Source organism: Perna viridis, chromosome 9 (assembly GCF_037379345.1).
Source record: "Perna viridis isolate PV_CMFRI_1.1 ecotype Kerala chromosome 9, ASM3737934v1, whole genome shotgun sequence".
In the NCBI taxonomy this organism is placed as follows: Eukaryota; Metazoa; Mollusca; class Bivalvia; order Mytilida; family Mytilidae; genus Perna; species Perna viridis.
Genome location: NC_142453.1, coordinates 11,181,923 through 11,196,756, shown reverse-complemented (window position 1 = coordinate 11,196,756; position 14,834 = coordinate 11,181,923). Strand labels below are relative to the sequence as shown.

Here is a 14,834-nt window from a genome sequence, read left to right as displayed (position 1 = left end):
CTGATTTTATTTAAATTTGACTTGTTCAAATTGTATGTAATTTTGCCTCTACTTTCATTTTAAGCTTTTATTCTTAAAATAGTATTTATCATTTCTAAAAATAAATCTAGTTTGTTGTATTTAAATATGACCATTAACATTACAACGCATTATTGATAAAAATAACAAGAATAAGAACACTGGGATAATGTATCTGTATGAGAATATACCAATTAATTCAAGATTACAAAAATGGTTGATCAAAAATCGTCTTCAAGATGTAATGAATATGCTGCATCATAGTAAGTAATAGTATATGTAGTATATGTATGTCTACTGGTAATGTTCTAATTAAAACCATGTAGAGTTCACGTCCTCTTTTCCTGTAATGATTTGAAGCATATAGAATTTGTCTGTGTAGGGAATAGATTGAAAGACTTATACTCTAATGTTCCAATAATGTTCGATTGCTGGTGACTTATAGACTACAGAGGTTTCATTAAGAACTGGCTACTGTCAAAATGTAGACATTGCAAAAAGTGGAAATGGATGGTTCAAAATCACAATGGGCCCCATCCCCCCTCTGATTCATTTTGAAGGTGTAGACTGTTCATTTTCTCTATTAAGCCTGTTCACTGAAAAGATAGTGAAAGCCCTGAGACTATATTCTGTATAAATTTAAGTCGGGATGAACAAATACATTTACTGGTTCTACATGTATGTAAGTCAAGTTTGGGCGATTTTTGCCAAGTTATGCGCTAAAAAATTGTTTGCATACATTTATTGGTCTGTATAGATTTTCACTGGTCTCGTGCCAGCTTTCTAGTGCTTATTTTGTGCCCTGTGCTACTCTTGATTGCCAGTTTTGAGAATGAAGTGCAAACATACATGTAACGTAGCTTCTTTATTTTCATTTTTATTGGCATCACTTGGCGTCCGTCGTCGTCGTTATCAATTGTACAAAACTCTTCTCCTCTGAAACTACTTGTCTGATTAGAACCAAACTTGGTATAAATGTACCTTGGGGTATCCTGCATAGAACTGATATGGGGGTGTATGATTTGTCGAAAAACATGGCCACCATTACTAAAAATAGAACATAGGGGTCAGACAGTATTTTTTCACATACATCTCCAAAACTGTTAGGTTTAGCTCGGTTTAAATATGGTAAAAGTGTTCAGCATGATGAGATCTATCTCTGATCAAGTTTTGGTCTTAATCTGTTAAGCCATGTTGGAGTTATTGCCCTTTTTCAACGATTTTTGCTATTTTTAATGTTATTTCTTTCAAAAATCTTCTCTGACACTACTTGACCAATTGAAACCAAACTTAGTATGAATGTTCCTTGTGATATCCTGCATAGAGCTGATTTCGGGATTTTTGATCCATCAAAAAACATGGCCCCCATTACTTATAATAGAACATAAGGGTCAGACAGTAGTTTTTCGCATATATCTCAAAACTGTTAGATTTAGCCAAACTCTTTCAATTGTTGAAATGATCCTTATTATAAGGCCTTCAAAGGTCTTCAGGAATCAAAGTTGTCAGACGACTCCTTGTAAGAGTTACTGCCTTGAAAGATGATTTTTTTTTTTACAGTTTTCAGCCAATATCTTGAAACCTATAATAGATAAAAAGAAACTTTCAATTGTTGAAATGATCCTTAAGATAAGTCCTACCAAAGTCTTCTTGAGTCAAAATTGTTGGACATCTCATTGTTAAATTTACTACCCTTGAAAGACAAATTTTAACAAGGTGAGCACTTCAGGCTCCTGGGAGCCTCTTGTTGAAGATTATATTAGCTGAGAATATTTGTCTTTGGATTATATGGAATTTTTTTAATTTGATGACCTATGCTTTTTGAGCACACATGTAATACATTCATTTTGAATACATTTACATGCAGTAACTTTACTTTCGATGTTCATTGAAGTTCTTATTGTTGACCAAGAGTTGTCTCTCTTTGATTAAAATTTTAGAAATGTTGCTTGGTTGAGTATTTAATGGTTTTTATCCCCTCACCAAAGTAATTGGGAAGGGTTATAGCTATCCAAATGTCTGTTTTTCTGGGCACTCTTGTAAACACTTTGAAATTAACATCCTGAGTACACTTGTTACTAACTTAAGCCTTATGAAATCAAAGAACCTTGATGATTACAAGTTCATGAAGTCAATTTTTATCACAGCACTAAGATGCTACTCATTATTACATGTACAAACATACAGCTTTGTTATCTTAGCGTTATGTAACAGTTTCATTATCTAACTAAACATAGAATTTGAGTGGCTCAGTTTTTTTTCAAATTTAAGGCATGAAAACATTTTTAACATATTTATCCCTTCTTTTTTCTGTGTTTATCTTAAGTCTGTTCATCATACGCTGAATATTTGAAGTTTCCTCGTTTGAATTTGTATCTTTGCAAAACTCAGTGTAGAATTGATTTTTTTATGTAGGGCATTTCATTATTCAGTGCACTTCAGAATCTGTAGCATACTTACCATAGTGTTTTGTGACCACCTCATCTCTTAAAGATATTTTATACTTGGTATTTTTTTGTTTTGTTTTGATGGAAGTATCTTTCAACTGTTTGTCACTTCTGCAGTTAACAATTTTGGAAGATGATGGTATGACATAATCATAGAACTTTTTTTCATTCTACACATGTTCACAATCTTGCATACTTCTAATGATATTTGCATTTTTATGATTTCGACAGAAAACTGCCAAGCATGGCTCAGACTTCATAATTTCTGTGTACAACTCACCAAATATTATATAGGACCTTCTGTATTTTTGTCTGACCTGAATTTTCTCCTGAAAAAAAATTCCAATTTTCTGGTCAAATTGTATTAAGAAAAAAGTGTTAAGTAGACTGTCTTGGCCAGTTACGTTGACTATATTTATGATTATTTTCTGCTTCATAGATGGGATAGGTATCATGTTTTCAAATTGTAAGGCTACTTTCCATTTAGGCATTCAATTACAGTATTCGGAAGAAAGTTATATTTGTAAACATTATGTATTGGGCAAAATAAAAGAAACTACATTGAATTCATCTCTTTGGAAAGAATATTAGGTCATACAATGTAGTTCCTTTACTTTTTCTTTTGATCCTTGTATAATAATGGAAAGGGATCACAAGGCCCTTCAAGTTGACCATTCAGAATTCATTGAAATGCAGTATTGCCTATCATGGCATTTTCTTGAAGAAGACCATGTTATTGTGCAAGTCATAAATATCGAAACTAATCCGTTAATATTCATGAAAATTAAATTGAAACAAATTAATTTCCTTTTCTTAATTAAATCAAGATTTATAATTAGGAAATTTGAATTTCCCACACCTATGGGCGCCACCATGACCGGTTGAACTGTGATGTCACGAAGTCGGTTTGTAAAGTGAAAGTAAATAGGTAATTGATTACGATGTCTGAAGAAATCGCAAATTTTGGACTTTTCTGCAATAATTTTAACCCAAAATAAATAGAAGAAGAGATTGAGGCACAACATGTTTAAGCAATTGTCAGACATCATTGACAAACAATGAGATTTGCAGCCAGATGACTAGTATTTGTAAGGAAAATCTTATGGCTACTTCCGAAGAATGTTGGTGTTGCTGGTAAAAAAACTTTTAGAACATTTCTCTTTTATCACTCGTGCAGTTGTAAGCTTGACAAGTCATCGTGTTTTGGTGATTAGATAAACATGATCGTAGAAATATTTACGGAATATTCTTTGTTTACATATTATTTGTGCAGTACTTGTATCAGTACCAAACTGACTTAGTGATGTCAAGGATTTCGAACTTTGCATAGCCTTGAGCATTTTATAAAAGCGCATTTTGCATTAAAGTTTATTTATTTTTGTTTAGGTAGGTACGATTTATCACAAGATAAACTTAATGCAAAGGTGGTCTTTCCCTTTAATGGTCCTTCTTTGTTTTGTCCAAGGGTGTTCCAAGAACATTCTGGTTAACATTCATTTGAGTATTCAGGAAAATCCCTGCAGGTCTCACTAACCACTTCTAGCTTTTCCATTATTTCACATGTTTAAAAAGTAATTTTCAAAGTTTTACTGTGAATTCCCAGGACAAATAACATCTTGAAGTTTCAATCAAACCATAGGAAAGCTTGGAAAATAAGGCTTTCAAAATCATTATGCTAATGGTACGATGATTGTAGAAATTCTTCATAAAAATTAAACTGAATAGATAATACTGAAAATCCACATTTTCGCCTTTTCTGCTGACAGCATGGGGGCAAATTACTTGCACTTCTAAACACTTTTGTAGTAAATTACAAATGTGATTCTAAAGTACACATTCTCATCTTTATTTTGACTTCTTTTCATCGGAATACTCACAAATAATGCACTTACTATGCATAGATCTAGGTTCAGTGTGTTTTTGGTATTACATAGCTGGATGGCCATTTGACCCGGAAGTGGTTAGTGAGACTGCATCTACAACTGATTACTGCCCTTGAATTATTTTTCCTTGGGTCAGCATAATTAATGTTACAAGTTTTACCTTGGCTCATGAAGTACATATATACTATCTGATACCTCCATGGTCTCACCGCCTTTTCCTGATCCAGTCATTGACACTTCCTTCAAAACAGGAAATTTTTATCAAAAGGGAAAAAAATTGTTTTCTTCAGTATTTGAACATTCGTAATGTACACTGTGTATTTCATGTAATTAATATTTTAGTGTTGCCAAATTCATGTTAAGACAATTATTATATATATATATTTCAATACATGTGCACGTATACTAGACATTGGTCTGTCATCTGTATGGGAAATGCTCGGTTTTGTCTTCATGATGTTCACTTTGTGCTTATGGTTTGTGATTTCAACCTAACTAAAATAGATCGCAAATGTCTGTATAAACATGAAAATATGGTAATTACTGAGTATAAATCTGGATGTACAATTTTTATTGCCTTATTAAGACTACATGATATTAACATTAAGATTGCAATGAAAGCATTTAGCTGTTGAACACCTAATTACATTATATTATGCCATACAGGATCATTGATTTTTACTGAAATTGCAACAACCTGTTAAATAAATACACCTTCTGTGGGGAAAATATATTATGTGTAAAAGTTATAGAACAGCTGAAATGTGATCTGTTGAGCAACAACCTTGCTTTCCTAGTATTAGTGTTTTTTATGCAGTTTTAGATTTTCTATATCTTTGCCTTAGGGTGTAGTGAAACAAGGAGATTTCAAGGCTTACGTTTACATGAGGATTTGACTTGTTGAGTCTCATATTTCCATAATGTTATAGTTACCAGTATATTTAACTAGATACTTTTCTTTCGATGGAGAATCTATTTTATGGTCCTGAACTTTAAGTTTAAAACTAAGAGAAGATTAACATGTTTGAAGTATACAGTGATTGATATGAAGTATGTGCAAATTGCTGTAATCTTCAATTAGAATTTGCCAATACCTGGTATTCTGCAAGATACATGATCGAGGGATACTAGTCAGGATTAATCAGAGTGAAGCATTTCACGGCATGAAATGAACGAAGAATGTACATTTCATAGGCATGTAATTTGACAAACTGTTGGCAGGGTCTATAGTTGATGTTTGATGATTTGCCAATAACAGAAATGATCTAAAGGCAATTTACCTCATGGGTTGTCAGTTCATTATTTTGTGCTTTTCACTTTTTCGAATGTTGTGGATCTAGCAGATTTTTTTTTCGTCATTTTTGTTGTCTTAAGAATTGGGCCTTCTTAATTCTGGATGACCAACTTTTCGTTAACTTTTAAAGTCTGGAGACAAACATAATTAGGTTTGTTTTGCATATTTATGCACTGTGGATCTTTAAACAAGTCTTTTTGTTTTCTAGACCTGTTTATTTTTGTTCTTGACTGTTCAAGGTAAAATTTAAATTCTTTACCTTGAACTCGCGGGAGGATTAGACAGTTAACAGGATATTAATCATTACATTATTTGATCAATTGTTTTTTGGTAAGCTTTTAATGTGTGGTAATGTACCAGTATCATTCCAGGAAATAGAGACTTGTGTTTGCAGGATATGAATGACAATTTATTGTTTTGACACTTGCTTGTACTCTGTATAGTTCTCAAGGGAAAGAACTCTTACAACTATCAATTCATAATGTTGTCTTACTGAAACGGTTAACAGACAACATCTTTTTCATTTGTAACCAAAAAAATAAAATTGACATTTAAGCTATAATCCTGTTGTACTACTGCTAGATAAGGAAGTTAAAAAGTCATCACAATGGATTTTGTTTGACTTGCATCCTTGTTATTCTGAAGTTCCTCTAGCTAAGATGAAGTTGAAGGTTTTTGAGGAAATTCATGATGAATTATTGCCAGAAAGTCCAAATTCAGGTGAGGCAATTTAGTGATGTTTATTTTTATTATGTACATGTTCATGAAATCTTACATTGTGCATGAAGATGTACATGTAGCTTGCTGACAATGTGTTTACTCAAATATACATGTATAAATTTTATAGGTAAGAAAGGAAAGATGTTTTTTTTGTTATAACTATTATTAAATACTGCAGGAAGTTTGTAGATTGTCCAAATAACAAATTTTGAGCATAAACATTTACACATGTATTTATTGATTCTCAATCTGTGTGTCTGTGTGCCAATTAAATTGTCTGTCTGTCATCCTATGAAGCCCAGTTGGAGGTTCTAGCTGAAGTTGTTTTTAGATGGTGATTTTGTAAAGCCAAGTTATAATTTAGTAAATACATGTACATGTATGTCATGATATAAGATTGTGCATGAAAATTGATACCATACACATTATACAATTTTATTAATCAGACCTATAAGACTATTAACAAACTCTATGTGATATATATACTGAATATTACATGTTAAAATCTGTATCACATGCTTTATCAACTGCAAGACTCCTATGTGTATATCACCCCAAGGGCCAGACCGTGGGGTGATATAGGTCGAGGGTTGAAACAGCGTGTGATACAGATTTTGACATGTCATGTTCATTATATCATATATTTTATCCATACATGTACCTGAATTACGGTCTGTAAAGGGGTGTGATATAATAGGGTATGCCATATAGGGGAACTCAGTTGAAATGTACAAGTACAAACAGTATATTTCTAGATTTCTATCAGCATTATACAGTGAAGGACATATTTGGGAGGAGATTGAATCTTTTGAATTGCACTTTTAAATAGGTAGTACAAAGCCAGCACTCCACAGTATTGTAGAACTGCCTAATTTTGGTCTTGTAATCTGATGCTTTGTAACATTTATCACTTTAAAAAATTGTCAAGCATCTGTAAATCTATATATCTAGAAATAGCTGAAGCCAAGGCCTTCAGGATGCAGTAAAAATTTTCTGGAAACAAATTACCCACAGCATATAGGGTTACCATAGAAACCATGCAAAAATATGCGAAAATTTGCAAAAAAGTTCATAAAATCAGGTTTAAAAATATCAAATTTCCCGCAAAATATCTGAAATTTTTATTTCAATCCCTGAAACTGTTCAAACTTTTCCCTTCAAAAACCCCTTCCTCATATGGGCATCGCCGGTTAGATTTTGAGCTATTTCACTTTGTAATCCACTTATTAAATTTAGCATGGTAAAAAATTGACTTACATTCACTTTCACAATGAAGTCAAATTGTCATTGAAAAAAAGCCCCTTCAACATTGAATATATATAAAACATTGCAAAATACTTTTAAAAGTCCCCTTTTTTCAGAAAATGTTTTATCAACAATAGATTCTTCATTTTTAATCACTATAGCAACTACCGGTTTCCATTTATGTCATTTTTCATCCCTAGCCAAAAGTGCGAAACTAAACTAAACTGTGGAGTGCTGGCAAAGGTTCAAATTAGCAGTGGTCCCAGGTACTGGACCCTCAATTTCTTAACCAGGACCTTTGATTTGAAATTTGATGAAGACATGGATCTTTAATATGAAATGGGAAAAAGCCTGGATCTATCACTGTTGAAAGCTATAGTCATTGCTTCTTTGTTAAGTAACATCAGGTTTGATTAAAACAAAATGCCAAATAAATCTTATACAAGTCAGAGTCTTATTGTCTATTGATGAAATATTCTGGTTCTGTGAAGTGTGAGGTATTGGCAAATCAAGGATAAATTACTGTTATACATATGATACATGTACATGGAAGTTAGATAAGCTGCAGCCTAGCAGATCATATTTTTTACTTAATGGTTGGACATATAATTAGTAAACATCAATTGCTGATGTATCTTAAATTTGATTAATAAGTGAGCAATCTTGATAGATGAACATTTACCATGTCTGTCCATCAATCATTACTTTTGTTTCCTTGGAAGAAGCTGTCACAGGACTCATTGAGAGTGCTGTAACAATGATAAATAAAAATGAGATGGACATATGGTGTGCTTTATAAACAGTTGTTCACTTTCTATTTAATTTCACTCTTATTCTAAGCCATTGTGACAAGAGGAATTGTCAAAAATCTTTTTTTTTTTATTCAAGTTTGAAAAATGAAACATCTCAGTCTTTAGATTCATCCCAATTTGATTTTTGATCACAAATCTGTTATACATTACTGATGATCTGTTTTGATTTTTAAGGAGATGGCCAAGAAACACTAAAATTTTGTTTATAGGCCTATTGGTTTTTATGTCACAGACAGCCATGTAAACTACAATGCCTGTGGTTGTCACCAAAATCAATATGGAAGTTCTCAGCGGTATTAAGTTAGGTGGTAAACAATGTCATTGAATGATTAAGACACACTTAAACTGAATGTTAACTAGAAGTTCTTATTATTCAGGGCTGTAAGACTGGCTTCCTTATGGTTCTTTAATATGGTTATGATTTGGCTCTAATTATGGCAATCCTTGTGTAATTCACCTCTAGGGAATTAAGGCTTTGATTGGATGAATTGAAAGTCTGAGAGGCTGGCATGAATGGACATATTGACCGCTGTATTTATCTATTAGGATGAACATTGATTTGACAGTAAAGTTGCTCCATGGACAAATTTGAGGACTTGATCATTCTAAGCTTTTGTAGTTTATATCTGTGAGACATGTTTCCATTTCTGACTTGTTTTGTAAACAAACATTTTATCCCTGTTGCTTAGCTGTCATAAGGGTCTTAAGAAATTGCATTTAAAATTTCATTTTTGTCTATTTTACCTCCAAATCCAAAGAATATTTTGAATTTGAATGATGAGTAGGATCAGGTTTTAATTGTGCATTTCAAGTTTATATGGTATGTCCCTTCTATGAGTGTAAAGATGAGGGAAGATGTATTACATGTACATACAGTGCATTAATACATCTTATATACATATCATTTCAAAACATTTTGCTGAACTTGCATATTTTATTCTTATCTGTTAAAAACTGAATGGTCAAAAACTGGGTCAAAAAGTAAAGGTAAAAGTAGTTACTACAAACTTATCTTTTCTGGCTGGTTAAAATGAAACACATTTGGTGACAACTCAATATTATAGAATTTAATTTTTTATAGCTTCAAATCTGCAGCACTTGAAACCTGGAGTTATTTCCCTTTTAACATTTTTTTTAATACTTGTAAATGCATTTGCTATGTTATCATTTGTAACAAATTACATTCATTTTAGTGTTTTAACGTAGCAATGGTATTAAGTATGATAAATGTAACCCAGGTACATGGAGCTGGTGTCAAAGGTCATTCCAGGTCAACTGTAAATTTTCCACTTTATATAGATTTTTTCATCCAGTAATTAAAGTTATTTATTTGTTTATTTATTTTAGTTGGTAAGAAAATGAAAATAATGATAAGAATGGTAAAGCTTTCAATATGTATATTGCATACTAATGATGAATAAAATCGATTTGCCTTATTCATCAACAACTTTTGTATTTTACCTTTATGGGCCTCTTGATCAATCTGTATAGTTGGTCATCTTCTGTCTAGTTAATGTATTAGGGGACACGTTTGTGTACAACTGAGAAAATTTATAATTTTAGTAATTATGCTGACAGAATATGTCTATTTCATTATCTTGTCCTTTTACATACAGGTAGAAACATTATACACTTTAAGTCTTGTTTGGATAAGGGAACGTTGCTGTGTGGTTTATAATCTGTTAAACTGTTTATCTTTAGTCTTTCCTCCTTTTCCATCTAATACCGTACTTTGAACAAGGAGTTTGTACACGTTTATCATACTGCAAATGTTGGGGTTGTCAACTGTTTGACCTTCACATGTTAGAACTGACGTGCTCCGTCATCTCTGCCATGATGTAATCAAAGGGGCGGGGCTAATCATGTGGCTAGCTGGATCGGCAGTAAAGGATTTACCCCATGTGAAAATTTGTGATTTTTTCGGAGTTCCTTTCCTCACTCAATACTCAGGTAAGAGTCTCAATTTTTTTTTTTTAACAAGGGGAGATAAACCCTGTCAGTTAAAATTCTAACATGGAAAGTTACCATGTGGAGACATCTGTGAGGTGATTAATTTGTTTAATGCATTCCTGTTGAGTTGAGCCACACATGCATGTACATGTCATCTTTACACATTACCTAATACATGTAAATGGAGGAACTACTTGGTAATGTTAATAATATTCAACTAATTACGTTTTTTTTTTAAGAAAAATTCTTGTGGTCTACTTTTCAAATTCACATGGTTCTGACAGTTTGTTCCAACACATGTTTGTCATATGGATGTTAATTTTTGTACATAAATGTCACATATGAACATGTAATGCAAACATGCCAGGAACAAATCATGCCATTTCTGAGAGATTCAAAATATTTGAGGTCCGTATGTTTTCAACTTATTTCGTCAGATTTTATAATTTTTTAAGGCTCCAGGACATGATAAAAGTAAATTGAGAAGTTTTGGTTGCATAATAGGTTCTGGGTGCTGCTACCTTGAAATGATAAAATGAAGTATTGAAATAATGAAAATCAATAAAATATGAAATGAAAACAGTGATGGCTATATATGTCTGACCAAAGGCAATGTCAGACAAAATATCATATTTGTCAGGCAGAAATTTTCAAATAATCTTGTTGAACATATAGGGAAAGGTTATTATTATTATTATTATTATGCCATATGGTCAGACAGATCAAAAGTTTGGTATGAAATACATGTACTTCACAACCACAGCATTTTATTTACTAGCGTGGATCAGCTGTATGAGTGTACTTCCTACATATATCTTAAGCTGTTAAAAAAAGTTATTCTCTGATTGGGTTCATAAACCCCTGTTTTACTGCACTTTTTACTTAATCAATAAAAAAATTTCATTCATACATTTATGTACACATTGTATTAACTAATCAATAATGCATTGATATAGATTGTAACTTGTAAATTGTTGATGATAATTGATAATTTTTCATGTCAAGCAAAACTATTTCATACATGTACTAAAACAGAGAGAATGAATACCAGATGTTGTCATCTTTCATCCTACACACATAAATAGACTGGGTTTTTCACAGGGTTACTCATTTAAATAAATGTAAGCATAACCACAACTGTACATACAGGGATCAAATACCATTTAGGTAAGGTCTCACTAACCACTTCCGGGTCAAATGGCCATCCCCCTATGTAGTACCAAAAACACACTGAACCTAGACATATGCATTGTAAGTGCATTATTTGTGTGTACTATGATTAAAAGTAGTCAAAATAAAGCTGAGAATGTGTACTTTAAAATCATATATGTAATTAACTACAAAAGTGTATGAATATTGTTTACATGTGTGAGTAATATGCCTCCATGCTGTCAGTTAGCAGAACAGGTAAAAATGTGGATTTTCAGTATTATTTATTCAAGTAAATTTTGTGAAGAATTTCTACTATCATCGTACCATTAGCATAATGATTTTGGAAGCCTTATTTTCCAAGCTTCGCAACGGTATGCAGCTTTAAGATGTCATTTGTCCTGGGAATTCACAGTGAGACTTTGAAAATTACAGTTTTAACATGTAAAGTAATGGAAACGTTAGAAGTGGTTAGTGAGACCATAAATTAAATTATGGCATATTTCAGAAAACTGCATAATTTGAGGAAAATTGCCTTGCCTGGTCATTATTTCCACTTTCCCATAAAATCAGTATAGTGATATTGGTAATCTGGCTATATTTTAAGAGGTGCATTGTGCAAGGTATTTTAAAAAACAACATAGCAACAAGATTTTTATTAGTAACAGCGACTCATAACTTTACGTCATCCATGAAATACACAACGTCACTGCTTGGGATATTCAAAGTACTCAAATAGTCACACAGAACAGACTTAGAATCGCACAGTAATGAAATAGGTATGATATAAATTGTTGAAATCTGTTCTTTTTTCATAATGCTAAATGATATTTACTATTACAACTTCTTGAATTATCATAGGTATCAATTTGGTGTGACAAGTTAGTTAAAATTGTAATTTTTTAGTAATTTAGGGAAAATATCACTGAGGGGCATGATATAAAAATGACCATTTCCTTGTAGTCCTATGTCTGATTTTGATAGTTTTGGTCTTATTAGACTCACAATACCACAAGCTTTCATAAAATGTAAAAAAAGAAAAACATAAAAACTCATAAAATATTTTTAAGGTCTCACTAACCACTTCCGGGTCAAATGGCCATCCCCCTATGTAGTACCAAAAACACACTGAACCTAGACATATGCATTGTAAGTGCATTATTTGTGTGTACTATGATTAAAAGTAGTCAAAATAAAGCTGAGAATGTGTACTTTAAAATCATATATGTAATTAACTACAAAAGTGTATGAATATTGTTTACATGTGTGAGTAATATGCCTCCATGCTGTCAGTTAGCAGAACAGGTAAAAATGTGGATTTTCAGTATTATTTATTCAAGTAAATTTTGTGAAGAATTTCTACTATCATCGTACCATTAGCATAATGATTTTGGAAGCCTTATTTTCCAAGCTTCGCAACGGTATGCAGCTTTAAGATGTCATTTGTCCTGGGAATTCACAGTGAGACTTTGAAAATTACAGTTTTAACATGTAAAGTAATGGAAACGTTAGAAGTGGTTAGTGAGACCTAAGGACCAAAAACAGACATGTTGATATACATGTACATGTATATTGTACTTAGGTAAAAAATGCTACCCTTCTTACCCTAGTTTTTCTGTGCCTATCCTAAATATTTTATGACCATTTTGGCTGAAGCACTGTTAAAGTCTAGATTGTTTCCCAAATCAATGTAGAATAAGACAATATCTACCTACCCTATTTTGTTTCTTGCTTATGGGTTAGACAGTTACTAACTCAAAATTAACTACGTCAATGTTTTTCTTCCTCTTTGAAGCAATCATATTGAATAGTTTTCACATGCCGAGTATTACCGTAACTTCAGTACATGAACGTCATATCTTTTGTTTGAATTTGAAGAATATAGTGTAAGGAAGAAGGTATAAATTTACCTTTAAAAATCTTAGGTGCTATAGTTTATTTTGAATTCAAGTCTTACTTGCAGTGGGCATTATTCTTTCTTTTTTATATGCCCTTAAACATTTTGAATGGAGGTATTATGTTATTTAAATGTCTGGCTTCCGTCTATCGGTCAAAAAGGTGTTGCGCCGTAACTTGAGAATACCCTATCCAAATTCTTTGAAACGTAACATAGTTGTTTCTTATCAGTGGAAAAGCTTAGGAAGTACAAGCTGGTAGCCCAGCTCAAAATCTAGTAGCTATGGACTACTGGGGGACTGCTAATTTTTAACTCTGCTTATGATGTTCAAATGGTCTGTATACATTTTGGTTTTAATTTGATTAAACCTCTCCTAGTTACAGGGGTTTGTAACTAAAAAAGGTTTGTTTGTTTGTTTGTTGGGGTTTAAGTCCGAGCAGCAATATTTCAGCTATATTCAGACGATGAACATGAAATTGATGATAAAATGAACATGAAATGAAAAAGGGATGGGACACAAGCCGTGACAAGGACAATGGGGTCGATAAATTTTGATTGCGACTGGAAATAGGGAGAGGTGGGTAGGGTCGGGCAATTTAGCCTCCTGTGGCGGAGCCCTATGGTTCCTACTCCAGAAGAATACCACAGTAGGGTTCTTTAACGTGCGAGGAACGTGGCATCTTTCCCAACACAGTGCACCACTATGGTTTGTGGTCAGGTTTTCCGTATTATAGCCTGACAACCCCAGCATGTAACACGCCAGGGGTACCCCATTCCACCACCTGGGGCACACATCCCAGTTGCTCTGTGGGCAGAGCGCCCTAGCCCCCGGCTAGGGTTCTGAGCACTATTTAGTCACCTTTTACGACAAGCTTAGCGCTGCTGCGGGCCTATTCTTTTAACACCCAGACCTGCACGGGGCAACTAAAAAAGGGGAGTGTTTCACATGTAGTGCCATATCTCAAAATTATCTATTATGATTGTTAGAATTTTACGCTTGTTACATGTATTTATTGTCTGAAAATCTATTTACTTTTTGGAGATGTCATTTTATTTTTGAGTTATTGAATTTTTATGGAGTTTTGGATGAATTTATTTTAGAGAAACATACCATGAACAGTAAAACATGTTGTAACAATTTTTTGTTTCTCTCTCTTATCAACTTTCCGTTTTATGGAACTTTTTAATTTATCTATTGACATGGAAAATTTTTGTTGCAAAAATCTTTGCTCCCTTAATCTGAATTATTGCTTCATTTTGGTATCATATGAAACATGTTAGCAATTTTGTCCATCTCTCATATTATGTGAAATAAGGAATGATTCAGGATATACTTGGTATGACATCCTGTACAATCCTGAGTTATTCCAAAAACATTATGTTGGTTTTTTTTTTCACAAGATGATGGGTGTGTCATGC

The 14,834-nt window shown here is 32.7% G+C and overlaps 2 protein-coding genes across 3 annotated transcripts in view; one reads left to right on the top strand and one right to left on the bottom strand.

Annotated features, from left to right (window-relative positions):
• The window catches only part of LOC148606687 (CDP-diacylglycerol--inositol 3-phosphatidyltransferase-like), a 36,752-nt gene extending 23,396 nt beyond the window's left edge, over positions 1 to 13,356 (bottom strand). The window contains exons 1-2 of the mRNA XM_088544851.1: positions 13,234 to 13,356; positions 4,509 to 4,588 (exon numbers count right to left, since the gene is read on the bottom strand). Of these exons, the coding sequence (XP_088400977.1) occupies positions 4,509 to 4,527 (19 nt within the window). The 5' untranslated portion in view covers positions 4,528 to 4,588; positions 13,234 to 13,356. The remainder of the gene's footprint in view (positions 1 to 4,508; positions 4,589 to 13,233) is intronic.
• Positions 1 to 14,834, top strand: part of LOC148606686 (uncharacterized) — a 47,961-nt gene that overhangs the window by 12,225 nt on the left and 20,902 nt on the right. The gene's annotated exons all lie outside the window — the stretch shown is intronic.